The 20,224-nt window shown below is 36.2% G+C and overlaps 1 protein-coding gene across 6 annotated transcripts in view; it reads right to left on the reverse strand.

The window, feature by feature from the left end:
• LOC107082863 (dystrobrevin beta-like) overlaps nucleotides 1–20,224 on the reverse strand; it is a 44,025-nt gene that overhangs the window by 7,605 nt on the left and 16,196 nt on the right. For 5 of the 6 annotated variants that reach the window (XM_015371747.1, XM_015371749.1, XM_015371746.1 and 2 more), the window contains 16 exons: nucleotides 16,802–16,884; nucleotides 16,581–16,661; nucleotides 16,278–16,491; nucleotides 16,123–16,208; nucleotides 13,068–13,222; nucleotides 12,817–12,916; nucleotides 11,704–11,870; nucleotides 10,884–11,008; nucleotides 9,835–9,906; nucleotides 7,894–7,971; nucleotides 6,375–6,462; nucleotides 6,182–6,261; nucleotides 5,067–5,180; nucleotides 2,750–2,846; nucleotides 2,499–2,519; nucleotides 105–258 (listed from right to left, as the gene is read on the reverse strand). In XM_015371747.1, coding sequence (XP_015227233.1) covers nucleotides 105–258; nucleotides 2,499–2,519; nucleotides 2,750–2,846; nucleotides 5,067–5,180; nucleotides 6,182–6,261; nucleotides 6,375–6,462; nucleotides 7,894–7,971; nucleotides 9,835–9,906; nucleotides 10,884–11,008; nucleotides 11,704–11,870; nucleotides 12,817–12,916; nucleotides 13,068–13,222; nucleotides 16,123–16,208; nucleotides 16,278–16,491; nucleotides 16,581–16,661; nucleotides 16,802–16,883 — 1,714 coding nt within the window. In that variant the 5' untranslated portion in view covers nucleotide 16,884. The remainder of the gene's footprint in view (nucleotides 1–104; nucleotides 259–2,498; nucleotides 2,520–2,749; nucleotides 2,847–5,066; nucleotides 5,181–6,181; nucleotides 6,262–6,374; nucleotides 6,463–7,893; nucleotides 7,972–9,834; nucleotides 9,907–10,883; nucleotides 11,009–11,703; nucleotides 11,871–12,816; nucleotides 12,917–13,067; nucleotides 13,223–16,122; nucleotides 16,209–16,277; nucleotides 16,492–16,580; nucleotides 16,662–16,801; nucleotides 16,885–20,224) is intronic. The other variant, XM_015371750.1, reaches the window with a different exon arrangement.

The raw sequence follows: 20,224 nt of genomic DNA on the forward strand, positions 1-20,224 counted from the left end.
CCGTAAAAAAACACCAGTGATGTTAGCAGTAATAAGGGCTGTTTTACTGTAAAATACAGATGGAGGAATTTATGTCAGTCCTGGAGGACCCCCCCCAATCTTACCTTGAGCAAAAGCTTCCTGCACATCGCCGCCCACCCCAGCCAGGGAGTCTTGAGGAAGGTACATGTGGGCCTGAGGAGACGCGGCGCTTACTGAGCGAACGGGTGACGGGCTCGGTCGGGACGGGGAGGCGTGAGAAGAACCGGCTGCCTGAGCCTGTGAGACCAGATAGCAGATCATGCCATGCAATTGATTGTGTAGCACAGAAAGAAACTAAACACTAGTGAAACAGAACCTAGGTCATAGTTAGAAAACTAAAGCTACACCTACAGATGCAGCTCAATAAGCCGTAAAGTCACAGAATAGTTTAATCATTTCAGTAATTCAAATTAAACAGGAAATTTAATATTCATTACACACATAGTGATTCCTTTGATGATGATTTACAGATAATAAAATCTCCAAATTCCCTGAACACTTTAGCAAAGAAGTATCAGTTTTAATCTCATATGCATTTGAGGAACGAAGATTTAAATCAGTCCCTCCTTAAAAATGTCCACTTAAGAAAACACAAACGCATCTGAAAACATGGCACCTTAAGCCCTTAATTAGAGGGATTCAAGTGAATTCAGCAGCAAATAAGCAGCCATTATTATCTACGAGAACATACACAACCTGTGCAGAGTGGTGGCAAAATTAGACCGGTCTCAATTTTGGCAGGATGCCGGAGCAAAACCATAGTAAAAATGGAGAAATTACATCATTCCATTAGGAAACCCAATGGTCAAATTACCATGTTAAAAATAAAATATGCGAATATATCAGTAATTACCAACATTAAATCATTTACTGGGCTGTATATAATATCTCAAGTAATTAAAGCGGAGTGTGCATGACGTCATCCATGCACGCCGGCTACCGTTCATTCTTCCTGTCCGCTGGACTGCAGCTAGTTTTGCTTACATGCCTGGAAGATGTCTAGTGCTACTACCACAGATGATTTGTCTCTCGAAATGGAATTGAACGATTCAGATTAGCTAGCCGAATGAATATACGGGGTAGAGCGTAGCCGTCTGTGGCCCGGGCTGCCTGTCACAACTCCAGTCCGGCGCACGAATGACGTCACACAAGCCGCTTTGTTTTAAAAAAAATATAAATGTAAAAAATATAACCGCGGATATCTGGGGGACAGTGATTGGCCTACATGTTATGAATGCTAGCGTACCATAATGGATAAATTATGAACAGTTTCGTTTGTGCCTTCAAGTTGTTGCTCATAGGAAGACGTTACTTGGATTACAAAACGGAATATCTTCAGAACGGCTCCAAATGACACAAAACTAATATGGGTGAGTAGAACATGATGTAATAACGTAAAATCAAGGGGGCCAATGTAAAAAAACAAAAAACAAAAAAAAAACTGTGTTCCCCTTTAAAACAATGCAATTAATCTTTAAATTAACAAGAACAAGCAACAAATACAGCTTATCTACACTCGGTGTGCGCAGAATTGATTGTAGTAAAAGCTTTAGCTGTTCAAAAATCCATAGGAGGAGTTATCTTAGTTGGACTTCTGTTTTTATCGTTGTTTGTTGCACAACCTGCAAATGCTCTTCAAATCTCCTCTGGGCTTTATTTCACCGGGGAGCAGAGGCGGTACACTAATACACTGGGAAGAAGTCACTGAATCTTACTTCAGTTTGACAAGAGGATTATGGATCATTCATTCCGGTCCTTTTGCCTCTAAGCCAAAGTAAAGCCGGACATACACTGTGCAATACAGCTCAAACTGTACGATGAAACCGCAGGGTTTTAAAAGTTCACAGCTCACAAGGCATGTTCTCACACTGTGCGGCCCGACGCTCTGATGCGATCTACCTGCTCACACTGTACGTCCTAAAACCACACGTCGGACTCAACATACGAGAGATGGCACTGCTCTGACTCGTCATTCCGGAAGACGAAGAAAAAAATCGTACAGTGTGTGCCCGGCTTAAGATGCTTCTAAGGTTGTCTGTGGTTCTGGAGAAGAGTAAAACAAGAAATGTAAGCAGCTGAGGCCCATTTTTCTGTTTTGCTGGTTTTTAAGTCTCTGACTTCAGCTGCAGTTCACGCAGCGGATATCTGGATCCTTTGCATCTTTTTCTACACCCAGTTTTCCTTCCACTTAACTTTCCATTAGAGAGACAACTCTTTCAGCAACCATCTTATATGACTTCCTGTCATCGTAAAGGGTGCCAATGACTGTCAGCAGTCTCTGTTCTTTAATACTGTTTTTTTTTTTAAGCTTTTATTATCAAAAGGAATAAAACCCATTAAACATATGTGTGTAATGAATGAAACTCACTTAAATGCAGCTTTATCTCCTAAGACAACGGCTTAATTTCAAATTAAGTATAGGATCAGAGTCCCACTTTTATTTAAGCGTTTATCAGAGAAAACAGGCATAAACTTACTGCCTGTCGCTGTTCCTCATCCTACAGGGCCACATCAATGGCCGCCAGACACAGACAGGGAAAAAATAGGATGGAAAAGGACAGGTCAAACAATCAGAACTCAAAAAGGTGAAACTATAAAAAGGAGGAAAAAGAAGTGAAGAGGGTGTTACAGAAAGGAGAAACATGGAGAAACGGAGAAGCAGGAAAGCTTTGTCCTCTAAACCCTGACACAGTGACATCATGAGCTCTTTATTTAGATTGTGTGTCACCTTGAGCAGCTTCATCAGCCCCTCCAGCTGTACCATCAGCTCCCTCCTGCTCTCTTGCAAGGAAGACATCCTCTTCTCCAGTTCATCTTTCCTCTGTCTGGGACACACAAACCAACACCCCATTACTGTCTCAGGAATAAATAACTTCAGCACAGAGTCACTGAGGGCAGACTCTGAAAAACCCAAACAAGAAAAGAAAACAGATTTGAAACAAGACTAAAAACAAGCCTGAACTTCATTCCAACTCTTTAAAATTCCTCTTTTTTTATTACTTAAAAGTAAATGAATGGATAGAAAAAAAACAAACTACTTTGATTAATATAAAACAAGACTAATTGTCCATATTAGCTACTGTACAGTCAGCCTCAATGAAGGAGAAGCCTGCATGAGAGTTTTGCTGTGGGAAAAATAAAATCCTGACATTATGGGTTGTGAGCTTGGATTAACGGAGATCAAAGGACAGGGGAAACATTAGGCTTCAAATCCCCAGCAGCGTCTAAAGCACACATTTTCTACCCTGGGCCTGAATGGCTACAGAAAATGAGGACAAACGGGCAGGAAAAGCCTGAAGTAGACGGGAAATGCAAAGGTTAGACAGACATCTTCAACCTTCCTCACTTTGTACTGACTAAACACCTTTGTGGAGCAAATCATTTTCTAAAATAAAAAAAAAAAATAAAAAATCAATAAAACAAAGACTGACTGTCAAAGCAGGACTTTCTGCACAATGCAAAAATATTGATTTACATACACAACACATAAGCCAGTTTTTGCTTACAATTTTAGCCGATAATAAAGATGATCAGCCAATGTAGGAAATATTTTTACCCTTAAGAAAAGATAGGTAAATATTTTACCCATAAAATAAGGTGTGCATAGTAGAGGAAGTGGAGAAGTTTTTTGTTTTTTTTTTTACCTTCAATGTTAATCATCTTATTCTAATAGCAAATTATCATACCTGCTCAATCAAGAGAATAAAAGCTTATTTCATAGGAAAAATAAATTTTATTTCCGTTTTTGCAGTGCAACGTTGATGGTATTAAAGCAGCAGAATATTTTATTTTAACCCTAATAGCTTCCATTCTTATTTAAATAAATTAACAAATAAAGAAAGAAGAATTTAAGATTCATAAACACTCCAACGATCGCCATTTCAGGGGTTTTAGCGATTCCCCTAAATTGAATTTTTTTGCAAACACTTTGAGTTGTCCTACTGAAATGTGCTGCATAAAAAAATCTTTCCTTGCTTATAAAAACTATAAAATTTCTTCTATATAATTTATTATTTAACACAGTAATTGAATCTTCAAAACAACAAAAAAGACTTCTGGATATTACTGCCTTAAGAAGATATTAGAGGAAGAGCATAAACTTGCCGTATAAATGATAGGGTTCCCACATATTCCCTATTCCAGAATAAAATCTGGTAATAGTTTTCTAGTTATATTTATTATAAATATACAGGAAGCCACTAAAACATTCATTTTGGTCTAAGTTATAGACCAAATAACAGAGTGACATTAGTCAGAAACTAGTAACAGAAAATGAAAAGAATAGTAGAATGTAAACATTTAAGTTGCAGAAAATCTTTTTCTTTAATCTTAGAATATGAAATCATGTTATTGACCGACAATGGGGAAATTGTGGTATTTCTATTTATAGTTCTACTTATATTCTAAAACATAAGTATTTAATTTCTGCATACCAATTGTACATTTTAATATACCTGACAGAATTGAAAAACACAAAACTTCATGCTTTACAAGATGGTAAAAAGGGAAAATATAATGAACAAGTGACACCACTTCAGTTGAAAAACAAACAATCTGTAATTGGGCGCCCCCTTGTGGTATACTTATCATTTTGTCAAAAAAAGCTACTAGTTCATGAAGTCTGAAAAAAAGTCTAGCTCAATTTTAAAAGATATTCTTGGAAGACTCAACACAAAAGTACCTTAATATCATGGAAGCTTAGATTAATTTATCAAAAGTCTTGCAAAAATAAAAGGTTCATGTAATAGAGTTCTTAATGTAATGTAATAGAGCTTTCTTTCTTTTTTTCCTTTCTTTATTTTATTTATTTTTCTAACCAAAATAATGTTTTTTGTTTTTTAGGAAAATCCACCATCTGCCACTGCCATCTGCCCCAAGCAACTCTCCCTCTGGGTTAAAAAACACAACAAAACTTTAGCCAATTTTCACTTAAGGATGAAAAATGACATTCCCTGACATAGAATAAAGATTTTGCTCTGCTTAAAATATAAAAAAAATGTCAATTACAGTTATATAGTGTCATCAAGGCAAGTGCTGGTGTTTACCTGAGCACCCGAAGCTCAGCCAGCAGAGCTGGGTTGGTGCTGCCCCTCTCTGGGCTCGGCTGACACGCTGCGTCATGCTCTGCACGGAGACGCTTGATTTCTGCCAAGATCTCTCTGGGAAATTAAAAAAAACATGTTAGTCAGCATAGGACAGGTTTACATACACATGCCTCTAGTTTCTATTTTTTCCATAATAGTATCAAAACAGCCTGAGAACTTGGGGTAGCAGACATCATTACTTGCATGACGGGGAGGGGGGATATCAACACTGAGAACAGATTATCTTGGAAGTCATGTTCAGGGCTTATACATCTCATTTTCTCCATTGTTGAGACCTAAAGTTTTCATACCCCAGGCAGATTTTAAGTTTCTGCTAAATTCAAGTAATGTTAAAATTTTTATGTGGTGAGTCCAAACTTTTATTTGGACCTTAAATACGTTTGACTTCACATCTTTGGCACACATGGTGAAAGGTTTTGACATTCCTGTGATTGAGAATCTGTGGAGGGAGCTAAAGATTAGGGTTGTGGCAACCAGGCCATCCGAACACAGACTTGAACATCATCACCAAACATATATTTAAAAAAATATATTGGATCCATAAGGAGAGTTTTATCTCTGCAATAAGAGAAGACGACTAATTTACAATTCAGAAGGGTATATATATATATATATATATATATATATATATATATATATATATATATATATATATATATATATATATATATATATATATGTTTTTTTTTTTACATGCAATCAAAGAATAGAAATATGACAAAAAGAGTACGATTATGTTTTTTTTTAAACTGATTCTCCTTTTATATTGTCTTATATCCTCCTTTTATCTCATTTACCATCAGGAACAAATAACTTTATTTGTAAATCTGCCAGGGGGTGAATAGTTTTGGCCTCACCTGACCAGACTTTAGGCTTTTATTTGTGACATATTTTGAAACCAGGAATTCTTTGCCTTCTATTTAACATTGCTACTCTGTGTTTGTCTATAATGAAATCAAAACACAAAACGGTGAAGTTTGTGGTTTTACTGAAACAAAGGGTGAAAAGTTTTAAGAGAAATTGGTGTTTTTGGAAGGATGTGAACACATCTGTACCTGTTTTTACACTCCAGCTGAGCAATGAGCTCCCTCTTCTGTTTGTTAACATCGAAGTTGATGCTCCTTGTTGGAATCATCTAAAACAAGCACAAAGCCTGTTCATTTCCTCCGGTAAACAAGAAAAAAAAAAAAAGGACTAGAACTTTCTATGGATGCATTTTTTTTTTTAACAAACTGGTCTTCCACTCACTCCTGTGCTCTCCGTCTCTGCCAGTCGTGATGTGTAGCGAGCGATCAGTTTGTGCTCCTCATCTTGCCTGCTGGGGCTGTCTACTCCACTGAAACACACAAATATTTGGATGCTAAATATGGCAAAAAGGAATACCATCAATGTAGAAATGCATAAAAAAGTTCAACTAAGTTAGAATAAAATAACCTCTCACAGGAACAGCTGTTAGCACTGTTGCCCTTCATTAAGAAGTTCCTGGGGATATATCAAGGAGTGTGCATGGTCTCACTTTGCATTCATGTGTTCTTTCTGGGTACTCCGGCTTCCTCTCACAAGTTACAAACCAAGACTGTTATTGTTAATATATCGATCACTCTTAACTGCCCTTCAAAATGCGTATCTGTTTACATGTTAAATGAGTGAAGGACTGGCTCTCCCCTGATGAAGGCTGAGGACGGCATCCATCCATATATTAAAGCACAACTTTTCATTCCTCAAATCTATAAGATCTTTTATTTTGTTTATGCATGTCTGTTTTCATGAGGCAAATGAGAAGTTAAAACTTGTCACCCTGATTATCATCTGGATCCTGATCACAGTCATTATTAAAGTTGTTTCTCAGCATTTAAAATGTTCTCTCATTACCAGAATTTTGTCCCTTCCTGGGCACCTTAGAAGTGGATTACATTCTGCCTGAAGCCTTTGGACACTTAATAATAGCTCAGAAAAAACAATTTGAATGTTTGTTCTCAAATTAAAAGAATAAGCAAATTTTTAGACTTCATTAGTTCTTTTGATCTTCCATAAACCTGGACCCACCATTCTGCATGTTTTAGGTTTTTTTCTGCTGTTGCATACTTTACTTGACTTTAATGAACCAGTGATTGTCAAGTTTTTAAAGGCACTCTCCATAGAAAACCATATCTATATATCCATCTACGTACAGGATAATATTGACATCTATAACTGCCTTTTCTTAGCTGATCTCCAATGATCTTTAGGGCAAGAGGTCCATTTAATGACCAACCATACATGCACGTACTGTCACCTACAGGCAGTGTAGGGATACCAGGTTAGGTAACAACAGTCCTGTTTTTGGACTGCAGGAAGAAACAAGAATGCATGTGAAAAACAGACCACAGGCTGGGAGTTAATGAGCCCATATTTTCCTCATCCATTAAAAAACATGTATAAGCTCATGCTTATATACAAAACATTAACCTTCTGATGGGAATTAGTTCAGTGGAATTAATTTAACAATTAAGAGCCCATTTTTATGTAAACATCTTTCTCCTCTTACTTCCTCAGGACAATTAAAACTTTCTAAACCAGAACAGAAAGTTGCCTTTTCTAACCATCTGATCAGTCAGTCGGGTCACATTTTATTAAGTTAGCCTAAGAGTGAATTATAGCTTTTTGCATGTGCGCTTAATAAAAAAAGATGCTTTATTAGTGAATAAGGATGCCTAAACTAATATGCCTATATGCAGGTTTTTCACTTTCCAACCAAATGAATCAGAGGAGTCTGTGGGTCTCTCACCAGGGGCCGCTCTGCAGTCGATTGACATACGCTGCAATCAGGGCATGCTCTTCATTCATTCTCTGAGCTGCTGCCAAACTGGGTGGAAAGAAAAACAGATGGTCAGACTCCTGATGACCTGATTTTTTTTTTTTAAGAATACATGTTTGAGATTATTTCATCTAAGAGAAACTTGTACTTGATAAATTTATAAGCATCATTACATCCTGTTAAATGTCACTGTTTTTCTTTTCTGTAAAAGCACATTCCTGTTACTCATGGGTAGTTTTTTAATACTGTAATAGGGATTATAAGGCAATAAAGTTACTGATATTTTTAACTTTTAGTTGCTTGTGGTTATTTTTACAGTGAATGATTTATCGCTCAGAACCAGATATACCACCATTTTTGTAACAGAGACAAACTTCCTTAGTTGGTGATGAATAACTCGGCTGGTGACCATAGTGTGATTTCTAAATTGCTGAAAGGCAATTGAATTTCAACAGCTATACCAGAACTCCAAACTTGAGTAAAAGACGTGATGAGTAAAGCCAGATGTACACTGTACGATATTTTCAATGTTTGTACTCAGCTACAGCGCAAATTACATGATGAAACCGCAGGGTTTAAAAGCTAACAGCTTAGGATGTATGTTTTTACACTGTGCAACAATCTGATGCGATCTAACTGCCCACACTGCACATCCAAAAACCACACGTCAGACTAAGCGCTGAGAGATGGAGCTGGTCGGAAATGTCAATCTAGAAGAAGGACTCCCTCCTCTGCACATGCCCAGTGCTCGAGGTTCTGGTAAATCAGCTCATAGATGACCGTAACTCTGCTTTAACAACCGGATTTGTCCACAAACGCCTTACAACGGCCAACTGAATTTCAAATATGTTTGATTTCTCCCACCTTACTATTCCTGATCGGAAGGTGGTGCTAAGAGGCTAATCAACCCTCGTAACCCCCTGTATACTACACAACGCAGGACGCACTATGAGGCTGAAATTCGGCCCGATCCAAAAAATTCTCACACTACTGGAGAGTCGGCCGAATAGGGGGAAAAAATAAATAAATAAAAACAAATTGTACAATTTATTACAGTTATAATCGTTAAACTAATCACTATTAGGTTTTACTAGGGATGGAACGGTTTATGAACGGTTTACCGTTCAGTTCGACTGTCTCGGTTCGGTTCGCACTTTATAGGTCTGCTGTATGGGACCACTTTGCATTTAGAGTGACCTACGATGACGGCGGAAAGAAAGTTGTGGATAAAAGTGCAACAGTGTGCAAGCATTGTGCAACACGTTTTGTTTATGCTAACAGCAAAACGATCAACATATACCGAACCGAAAACCGTGACCACGAAACCGTGAACCGAACAGAACCGTGGATTTTGTGAACCGTTCCACCCTTAGGTTTTACACTTGGTTTAAATGACCTAAACTATAACTTCCAGTTGTAGTTATTCAATATATCCGTGTTCTGATGATAAAATTGCACAACTTTAATCTCACTGATCCTAAATGTGGCTCTGCAGACAATTTATGAAACCATCAATTAAATTTTTTGGCTATAATTATGAGGTGATTTTCTTTTAACCATTTAATAAATGGTTTGTTGAATACTAAAAGAGAATACAAAACAGTGAATTCATTGGATTAGCTCTGACCTGAATATTTACAACTAAGTATTAGTACATCTCACATTTAAAACAAGAAATAAAAACTATATTCAGTTTGCCATTTAGTTAAGATTAAAAAAAAATCATTAAAACTTTTAAAGTATAAAAATAAAAATTAGTGTTGATTAAATGAGAAAAAAAAAACGGGGCATAAAAATGATTGATTTCGTCAATGAAAGCCTAACTGAGTGTTTTAACTGTAACATAAACAAACCAAAACAGAAACTAAGCAGTAAAGTTAATATTTCTCTACTCTTTGTGTCAGTCTTTACCTCTTTGAGGACTCTGGCACCGACGAAGACAGCAACATGGCCTCGTTGGTGTTCCCAATTGGTCTGGAGGGGCTAAAAACAAACGTACGCATCTGTTAAAACCTTAGTGTGGTTAGTTTAAGAAAAGCAAGGATAAAATAACTAAAACTTCAAAGAACAGAGAGCTCTCTTTCAGAAAACACACATTCTCACACTCTCATATCCACACAGGCTGTCACGTGATTCTGAGTGCATTCATGCAACAGTGAATTGTTATATAGTCTGAGCAAACACGGACCGGTCAAAGATCGACAGAGGGGAAAGAAAAAAAAAAAAGAGGGAGGGAGAGAAAAGGCACAAGTTGGAAAAGAATGAATGTCACTTTAAAAATAATTCTCCCCCAAAAGCATTAGTGACATACTCACATCTGTGCTTAGCTCTATGTGCTTCCCTGAGTGTAATGTCTGCAGCTATGTAATGACCCAGTCTGCAACAGTTTGAACAATCGAACAGCTCTGATCCACCAGGAGGGGCGGAGCGACCAGAGTGTCTATTATTTAATAAAGCTTATCAGAATTTTCCAATAGCATTTGAATCAGTTTTAAAGTGCCAGCAGGTTACATGCTGAGACTAAACAGAAAGCAAAACGTCTTATTTAACGATGAAGACGCTGCAATATTTATTTGTTAGTCATGTCATTTCTCTACCATCTTGACTTCTGTAAAAAGCAATACTAATATTAAAGATTTATTTCCAAAAGTTACTTTTAGTAAAATTACTCAAAAACATCAGATGTGAATAATTTTTTTACTACAAGTGTTTAACAGGAAATGTCCAAACTGAATAAAAATGGAATTAAATTAGAATATATTATGGTGAAGCTAGTTTTTTCAGTATTTAATCAAATATATTATTGAAGTTTAACCAAAATTTACTAATTTGCTTTTTGTAATAACCCTTCTGTTATTAAACAGTGATGATCATCTCCTCCTGTTTACTCTGGAGAAAAAATAAATACAGTCTTTCATTTCAATCATTGTCATTTGTGTGTCGTTTCTGTGATGTCATACACTATGTTGGTGAGGTTAAGCGTCCGCTCAGGCTCCTCGGGGTAAATCGGGTGAGGCGGTTCCCTTGAAGATACACAGCCAAGAGTCCTGCTAAGGGCTCGACCAAGCTTCTTCGCTGGTGACTTCTGCAAACACAAATGTTGTACATGTACACATCATACCGTTTCCTTTAATAATTATTTATTAAGTAAGAAAAAAAAACCTGTGTTTTTGAAGGTGTTCGTGCTTTTTAAAATTTACTGGTGGATGGGATAATCTAAATCAGATTCCTCTCACTGTTGAAAAACAAATTATTTTACATCAAGTAACAAAAGACAAACAAACAACACAAGGATAAAATCATTAAGAAGATTAAAACTATACAAACTAAAACCTCATATTTGCTGGAAGCTATATGCTGCTGTTGGTCATTAAAATGAGTTTCTGGTGATAAGAATGTTTTGGACAGACTTGAAGCTGCACTGGTGAAGGTTCCTTCAAGTAACTTGAGCACAAATCTGATCTTTCATAATGAATAATTAACAACCATGTCAGCATCTAATAATTTATTATTTCTCTGTTGAAATCATTTTACCCTCCAAGCTTCTAAAATGTGGTATTCTTCTGATAGAGATTTTAAAACACTTAATGGAGTTTATACCCATCAGGATAAAGAAGATTAAAAGCACCAGTTAATACCTTCTATTTTGAGCTTTAAACAATTTTTTGAGCTTCTTTTTTTTTTATATGATGGTCTTTGTTTTGCTGAAAGATCATCAGCTCATAAAGGTCCAGAGAGTGCCCCCTGGTGTGATACATAAGTAAGCACACAGGGACCCACCCAGGAGGAGTGCTCCTTCATTTGGTGCTGGTTGCTGTGGGAGCCGCTGGTGTTCCCACGCCAGAAGCAGTTCTGGCAGAGCTGATAACCCCGGCAGCGGAGGCAGCGATAGCGGAAACCAGTGATCCCATTACTGCGGCAGTAGGAGCAGGAAACTGGATGATAGACTGAAAAAAACAAAACAGGAGATAATTAAGAACCATTTAAGTTGAGGCTCTAATCTAAATACACACCTAAGACAATAAAAAACAGCTAAAATAATGAAAAGAAACTAAAATTAAATAAATATAATAAATCACATTTCCCACTGGTGTTTATATACAAAACAATGTTTAATCGTTTTTAAATTTTGTAAAATAGAAAAAAAAAAGGTTGTGCTTTTTATCAACTAGTAAATCATTTAAAACAACCCGTGTGGCTTGGGTGTAAAAAGAAAAGATTAAGATGTGAGGTTGAAGATAAATGAAGACATAAAATGCCCATTATTTGTATGGAGCCATAGACAATTGAGGTGATGCTTATAACATCAGGAATATTTCAAATTAAACCCTTCTGCTGCATTTTTATCCAACTAGTTGCTAGTTGCAAAACAAGAATCTGAAACATTTTGTTTTTATCTTATTACTATTTTATGGAGCTTAACAATCATTTCAGGCTATTTTTATATGAGCCAGTAACCACTAGGATGCTGGTTTAAATTGTTTTTTTTTAAAAAGCCATAAAAAAAAAGCTATTATCCTTTAAACAAAATCGATATAGATGCTCTGTATCCTATTAAAATTTTTCGCTCTGGCCTGGGCCTTCTGCGTTTGAGTTAGAGTTAGACCAATGCATCAGCCGGAGAAGATTTTAAGCCAATATGTATCGGCCGACATGTGCATCTGTTGGCCGATGCATTAGTGCATTCAGCAGCCATGCCTAGAGTCACATGACTGCAACTTTGCTCCCGCCATCATAAATGAGAAAAGCATATTACAACATTTAACAGAAAAAAATACTAAAACACTGGGTCAGGTCCAAATTGCGGAAGGATTCCCTGGATCTAACGTGGGTAATTTTGCATGTGCATGAGTGCATACAGATAAATGTGTGGGACGTTCTGCGTGTGCTTACCGTGCTCCACATTGGCCATGCGGTGCATCAGAGGAAGCCAGACGAGACATTCGGGAGGCTCAGCTACAATGTCTAAGAACATGTTGAGCATCACACGTTTCTACACATAAAGAAAAAAATTATAAAAAAAATTGCAAAGAAACATCACAACCAACATAATCAACAGTCATTGTTTATCTTTTATTTTCTACAAGGAAGATTTAAAGAGAAGCAGCAGGTGTGTTCAGATCAGATGAATAAAGCATACGTACCTGTTGTGGGAAACAGGAGCGTGCCACAGTGTGGGTGTATCCAAACGATGGTCCTTCATGTAGAGCAGTGGGCAACTGAAGAGCCTCTCTTAAAAAACTGTCAAACTTAGACAGAACTAAGACCCCCTTGGAGTCAGACACCTGAGAAAACACATCTATAAACAGAAATACTAGTTTAATCAGAATCAGATGAGAATCAGAAATACTTTAATAATCCCAGAGGGAAATTACTTGATTATATTATACTTAATTATATAACCATGTATCTAAATATCTGAACAGAGAGCTTACACAGTAATATATACCTCTCTAAAGTTTTCTACCGCTGTAAGTTTTTTCTTTTTTCACCCTTTTAATGTTTCAGATCAGGAAAAAACTGGAATTAAAGCAAGAAGCACTTTTCCCCACGACGATTTCACTAAGAGATAACAAAATCGATACGAACGCATGTGAAAACATTATCAATTTAATGCAGTTAGCCATTCACTGTACCTCTGCCTAATTACTGGTAGATTTGTTGGATAAAAAAAGTAATCATTAAAATAGAACCAGACAGTACGAAGCAGGATAAATGTAACAATTTATGTCAAAATCTAATCTAAGAAAAGACTTGAATGATGCCTATTGGTCTGAAAGTGTTACAAAGCCATTTCTAAAGCTTTGGGTCTCTGGCAAATTACAGTGAGAAACATTATCCACATATGGGGAAAACAGGAACAATGTAATCCTTCCCAGGAGCTATCAACATAAAAAAAGAAAACATCCTGAGTGAATAAGTGGCTTGTCTAAAGGGTCACAACTGAACCGTATTTTCGCGACTATAAGGCGCATATAAATGTCTTTTTTTTTCCTCAAAATGTGCGGCGCGCCCTATAGTGCGGTGCGCCCTATGTGTAATGTTACTGCGAACGTTGTTGAGACCACCATGAGAACGTTAAAGGGGGAAGTGTGGCCGTGGATTGTGTATAAAAGAACAGGTATGTGCTTTATGCAGAACATTGTTGTCTTAACAACCCTGAAAATTGCAAAGAGACACGCCTATAAAGCACAGTTTAAACTGAAGGCTATCAGCTACGCAGAGGAACATGGAAATCAAGCAGCCGCGAGAGAATTAAAGATTAATGAATCAATGGTTCGCAAGTGGAGGAAGATGGAAAACGAACTCCGACAGGTGAAGAAGACGCAGCTGAGTTTCCGCGCTGGCCCGAGTTGGAGGAAAGACTCGAGCGGTGGATTATCAAGCAAAGAACGAGGCCAGCGGGGGCCAGTGTTTCGACGGTCACTGTTCGACTAAAAGCAGTAACGCTAGCGGAAGAAATGAAAATTGAACATTTTCAAGGAGGTCTGTCGTGGTGCTTTCGTTTTATGAAACAGTGCCGGAAAGTGACTCTGACAGCGAAGATGGGGAAATTGGCAAGTCTGATTTAGCGCAGCTGTTTAATTCAGAAAACGCGGATGATGATGACTTCAATGGGTTTTAATTAAGGATGCACGATATTGGGATTTTGGCCGATATCCGATATGCCGATATTTTAAAACTCATGTAGCCGATAACCGATATCGATACCGATATTAAAGCTGGATAAAAATAAGTAGTCATTGAAAATAGCAGTTTTGTTATCCATTTCTGACACTTTGAAAAATAATATACTCAAATGTATTTTCATATGCCGATATCAAATTGATTTTTAAAAACACGGTATTGATCTATTTTACTTTCAAAATCTCGTGAAATTTCATTGTTCTGTTACAAACTCTCGTGATATTTTGCAATTTCTTGTGAGATTTTGTTAGTAAAATAGGTTGATACAGCGTGAATATATCAACATATAAAAATATGGCAAAATTTTGTGAATTTTCGGGGGATTTCGTAGCATAACGATGACATATAGCAATATTTCATTAGTAAAAGAGATTGATATGGTGTTTTAAAATGGCAATATATCAGCATATGAAGATATTGTGATATTTTAATGTATCAATATTTTTTCCCTCGTCTTTAGAAGTTTTTAAGTCTGTAAAAAAGAAGTTTTTGAGGAAGAAGAAGTAGTATTTATATATTTTTTTAGACTTTAGAAACTCAGAAGCTGATCAAATATCAGGTTAAATATCGGTGGGGTGGCCGATGTCCGATATTCAGTTTTAAGGCCGATACCGATAGGGGGCCGATTATATCGTGCATCCCTAGTTTTAATAATACTTTATAATAAATACTTGAATAAAGCACAGACATACTCAGTTTTGCTCCCGCTCTATTTTTAAATACGCAGTAGAGGTATTTAAACGTAGTAGAGGACATGTACCGGTATATAAAACCCGCGCCCTATAATCAGTTGCACCTTTTGTGTGTGTTAAATACAGTAATGGCACACATAACTGAGACTGCGCCTTTTAGTACGGTGCGCCTTTAGTATGGTCGTAATAAAATCTGTGGTTATGGTCAAACAACTGGGTAAGAAATGGCTTTGCTGGGATGTTTGAAAGACAAAACCTCTGATGATTAGAAAATGACACAAAGCAACACCCAAATAAAAAAAAATTGAATATTGAAGCTCCTTAAAACTTTTGTGAAATTCCTTTGTGGACTTAAAAGATGAACAATTATTTATTTTAAAGGTATGTAAATCTGGAACACACAGCTTTTTCCCTTCGCACTCAATGGTGCAGCTGGACAACAATAATAATAAAAGCACTTTTAAAAGACCAAAGGAAGGATTTTGGAGTGGCCTAGTCAAAGTCTGGTCTCAAATCCAACAGAGCGTATGAGGTATGGTAGGAAACCAGCTGTAATCTCAAAATCCAAGGCCTTCAGCTTCATGTTAAACTAATCTGGAAGATTTGCTGTGGGGTTGATTACTTTTTAACATAGAGCCATGTTGGTTTGATTGCTTTTATTTAATAAACTACTTTTTGTTTATCTTTGTCAAATTTACTCCCTTCAGACTTCTGTTACTGTAAGCTAATTTATTTATTCCTTTATATAAAACCATATTTCAGTGTTTTTAAAGTAATGTTTAAAGTATCTGAGCAAGCTAAAACAATGACTGTTACTCACAGCGCAGTTTATCTATCAGCTTCCCTCCGCAAAGTATAGAGAGCATCGCCTTCACAGAGAGAACCGTCAGACGGCTTTCTGGATCACTAGAAGAAGAGAAACAATTAATTTCCATGTCACTAAATAAATGTTCACTCTTATATTAAAAAGGTTACCAATCAACGGCGGCCAGAATAAATTCGACCAGGAGGACGGTGCACTCTTGCGGGTTGATGATGTGTGTGGTGGGAAGGCGTTTGCTGAGCTGGTTGAACAGGGAGGAAACCAGGTTCTCCAGTCGGGTAACTGAGATACCTGCGTTGAGCTCTACTGCGTTCAGCCCGGCGTCCCGAACCGCCTCGATCACATTGTAAATGTCGATCAAATGCACTGGAAGGAGGACGACAGGAGATTAATCAGCTACCTCTCCGCTTCTATTGGATGGTATACCAGTTTAAACATGCAATGATGATACCCACAGTTGCATCTCTTCTGTATAAATCTGAGCTTGCAGGCAGTTCGATATGTGGACAGACAAATAGAATCAAAGTCCTTTTCCCCTGTGGAAAAAGGAGACATCAACTAAAGTTTGGACAATAGTGATAGTCTTCTCCAAGTTATTTTCTTATAAACTCCTAAATCATATGAACCATGATGGGAATGTGAGAGAAAAATATATACTAAAGGTAATTCATCTCACCGAGCTCAATGAAGATCTGTCTCCCCTCTGCTCTCGCAGGAACCCTCCCTCTTTCTCTCTGGGCTCCTTCCGCCATCACCATCCTACATAAAATGCACAATCATATGGAAAAATTTCAAACAACAATTCAAAATTAAACAATTGATTTTAACAGAGGACATTTTGAAAGCTAAACTCAAACCATCAGTGTTCATCAGTTCCAGAAGAGACTATATTATCTCATTCAAACACTGTTTTGTTGCTTTTAGAAGACAAGCAGTAATGACTCTAAAAGTCCGAATTTGTCGTTTTATAATTTCTTCCTAAGTTAGTTTTGTAGCAAAACTAACACTAAAACCAAAGTTCATGAAACAAAAACTGTTTTAGAAGTAGGTTTAGATTATTTAAGTCATTTGATCAAAGTAGTTTGTAACAGTTTGTCAATTTTTGTTTCTGAGATATTGTAACATTTTTAAATCCATCAAGATCTTTCTCAAGAAGTGCCTCCCTCCCTGTCAAAAGTTCATACTTCTGTTTCTTTATTTGCACAGTTCTAACTGATTATAATCTGGCTGCTGAATAAATAAATAAACAAATGTAAAAAGGAAATAGAAAGATTAATGAATGCAGCAATGAACAAATAAATGAACTGAGGAATAAATACATACATGGATAGATACATAAATGAACAATTAAAAGGATAAAATAATTAATAGAAAAGGAAAAACGAGCGAATGAATGGAGAAATAATACATTGAAATAGGGCTGAAACAATTAATGGTGATTAATCGATTATTGAAATAGTTGTAAACTAATTTAGTAATTGATTAATAGTTAATTGGAATATAGAGACTGGAAAAACATGCCTTTAGCTGACAGAGCGACCCACTTAGAGCAGTAATTGTATCAAAATTAAAAAAAAAATATATATATATATATATATAAACATTTTGCATTTAAGATTTAAAAAAAAAAAACATTTTTGTGTGTCAACATGCTCTATCCAATCTCCTAAAATAGAAGAGTTTTTGTTTCACCTGGTTTATTTCTGCAAAAAAATCTTCTTTAAGGAACCTTTGGCAATTAACCATAAAAAATAATCTATAGATTAATTGATTTGCAAAATAATCGTTAGTTGCAGCCCTACATGGAATTGTTGAATGCACACAAGAATGAATGAATGAATGAATATATCAAATAAATAAACATTTAAATGAATAAAATGATGATTTAATTGATAAATAAATGGATATATGAATGAATGCACAGATAAAGAAATGGACAGATTAAAAAATGCAGAGATGTTAAATAAATAAACAAAGGAACAAATTAATAACATAATAAATGAATGGATGAACAAATGTGTGCATCTCAGAGAATCAATAGACAGACTGATTACATACAGACAGAATGTTCTTACCATGTAAAGCAAGTTCAATACTTTTCTAAACTTTTGCAGATTAAGTAGAAACACTGATAGGAGCTACTGGCAGATCCATCCTAGTCTTCGCTTGCTTACTGAGGCAGACTGGTCTGTGGATTGAATCAACATGATCTTTTTTCTCAAACTAAAGCCAATTACACAAAGAGGGTAAGTATATCTAAATATTACTATCCAACGATTCTCCATCTAAACAAGCCAAATTAATAGTACGCAAGAAAATAAAAAAAGACTCCAAGTACTTATCTACTTTCTATTTTTAGACACTGACTCGTTGAATCAAAAACGGGCAGAGTTCTCATTAAACAGGCATAGTAGCAAGGGCAGCTGAGGAAATGTACTATGCAGGGTGTTAGTGTGACAATCTGACAGACAGAAGGGGGGGAAAGGAATAGATAGAGGGAGAAAAAAGGAAAATGTGAGAAAAAGATACAAAAATATATAAAGATAAGCTGAACAAAGAAAAGGAAAGTTAGTTACTCGAAGCATGTAACGGAAAAGACAAAGTTAGGCAGAAATATTCTTTGTACAAACGTGGTGACAAGTCAAGCCCCCCAGCTCACTGACGCACATTCCACAGAGGATTTGAAGGCTTTCAAGGAGACTCTGTGCTTCATCCAGACAAAATGAGGATCCCTCATTTTACTTTCTCAGGATTAAACTTATTCCCATGCATTCAAACTGTTTCATTCTCTTTTAACAGAAGCAAGTAATGTGAATAACCATTTTAAGAGAGACACTAAACGACCACAATCTACTGATTTACAGATTTTGCTCATTATTTCAACCTTGAAGTTGAAGCAGGTTGAAGTTGTTATCCTCAGGAAAAGAGCAGGTTTTGTTATCTAGAGTGGTTCAATAAGATCTAGATCAATCTATGACACCAGTCCTGCCAATAAAAACAGCACGCAATTTATTTCAACTCGTCAGAGTGTGTAACATCAAAAGCATTTTAATTTTAGAAACTAAATCTCTCAAAATGATTAAAGTTTAAATCATTATCTAGAGAGCCTAAAAATGAACCAACTACATTTCAAAACTTAAAGCAGAGGGATGTAATCACCCCTTTTTATGGTCGATTATAAACTGCCTTAAAAGTTTTACTCATGAAAACTAAACAGAACCATTCATTCGTTGACAGTGCATTAGCACTAGTTTGAGTTTTGACTGCAACTAAATTGATTTGGTTTGGCTTTCCTGCTGAAAAAAAAATATTTTGTGTGTTGATAATTGCTTTTTTCATTAGACTCTCCTATAATTCGATTTATGTGAAGTGAAAATGAAATGACTGTAATTTGGGCTAAAAGATTTTGCAAAAACAAAACAAAGAAAGAAAACTTAAGAAAAAAATTTGACTGATTTCCCTTACCGCTAACCATAAGCACGTAAATGTTTAATTCTAAGTTTCTTTTGTTTCATGGCCTTGAAACCTTTCTTATCCAGTTTAAAAGTCAATCAATTGAAGGATTGAGGTTTTGAGCACAACCAAATTTGTTGCCCTTACATTTAGTTCTGGCAGACTACATGTGGGTAGTCCATCTCTCCTTGTTTCATGATGATAAACATGTATGCAGTTGACTTTTTGTATAAAATATTGTATAAAAATAAAACCTGTCACTTTAGTTAAGCTAACAGATCTAAAAGTTACTCTTAAAATAAGATAGATGGGTAATAAGGATGCTGTTTGGGACATTAGGTGTCACATTGCAGTTTCTGAGGATTAGGAATAACTTGTAATGGCTGAAAATTAACCAGGGAGGAGCATAAATACTTGGAGAAACCAAGAACTATTTTCTCCGAGCATGTTTGTTGGGATTTTTTCCCCATCAAATACCAGTGGTTTGGTGCTATTAACAATAACTAAGCTTATCCCTCTAACTTATTTCAGTACATGGAGACAAAACAAATGTACCTACTGCTGTTATTGTAACTTAAACTGAACTAAATTTTCCATTTTCTCCTGTTCAAGTAGAAATTAAACCATGACACATATCAAGCATATT

This window comes from Cyprinodon variegatus, unplaced genomic scaffold (assembly GCF_000732505.1).
Source record: "Cyprinodon variegatus isolate N-32 unplaced genomic scaffold, C_variegatus-1.0 Scaffold64, whole genome shotgun sequence".
In the NCBI taxonomy this organism is placed as follows: domain Eukaryota; kingdom Metazoa; phylum Chordata; class Actinopteri; order Cyprinodontiformes; family Cyprinodontidae; genus Cyprinodon; species Cyprinodon variegatus.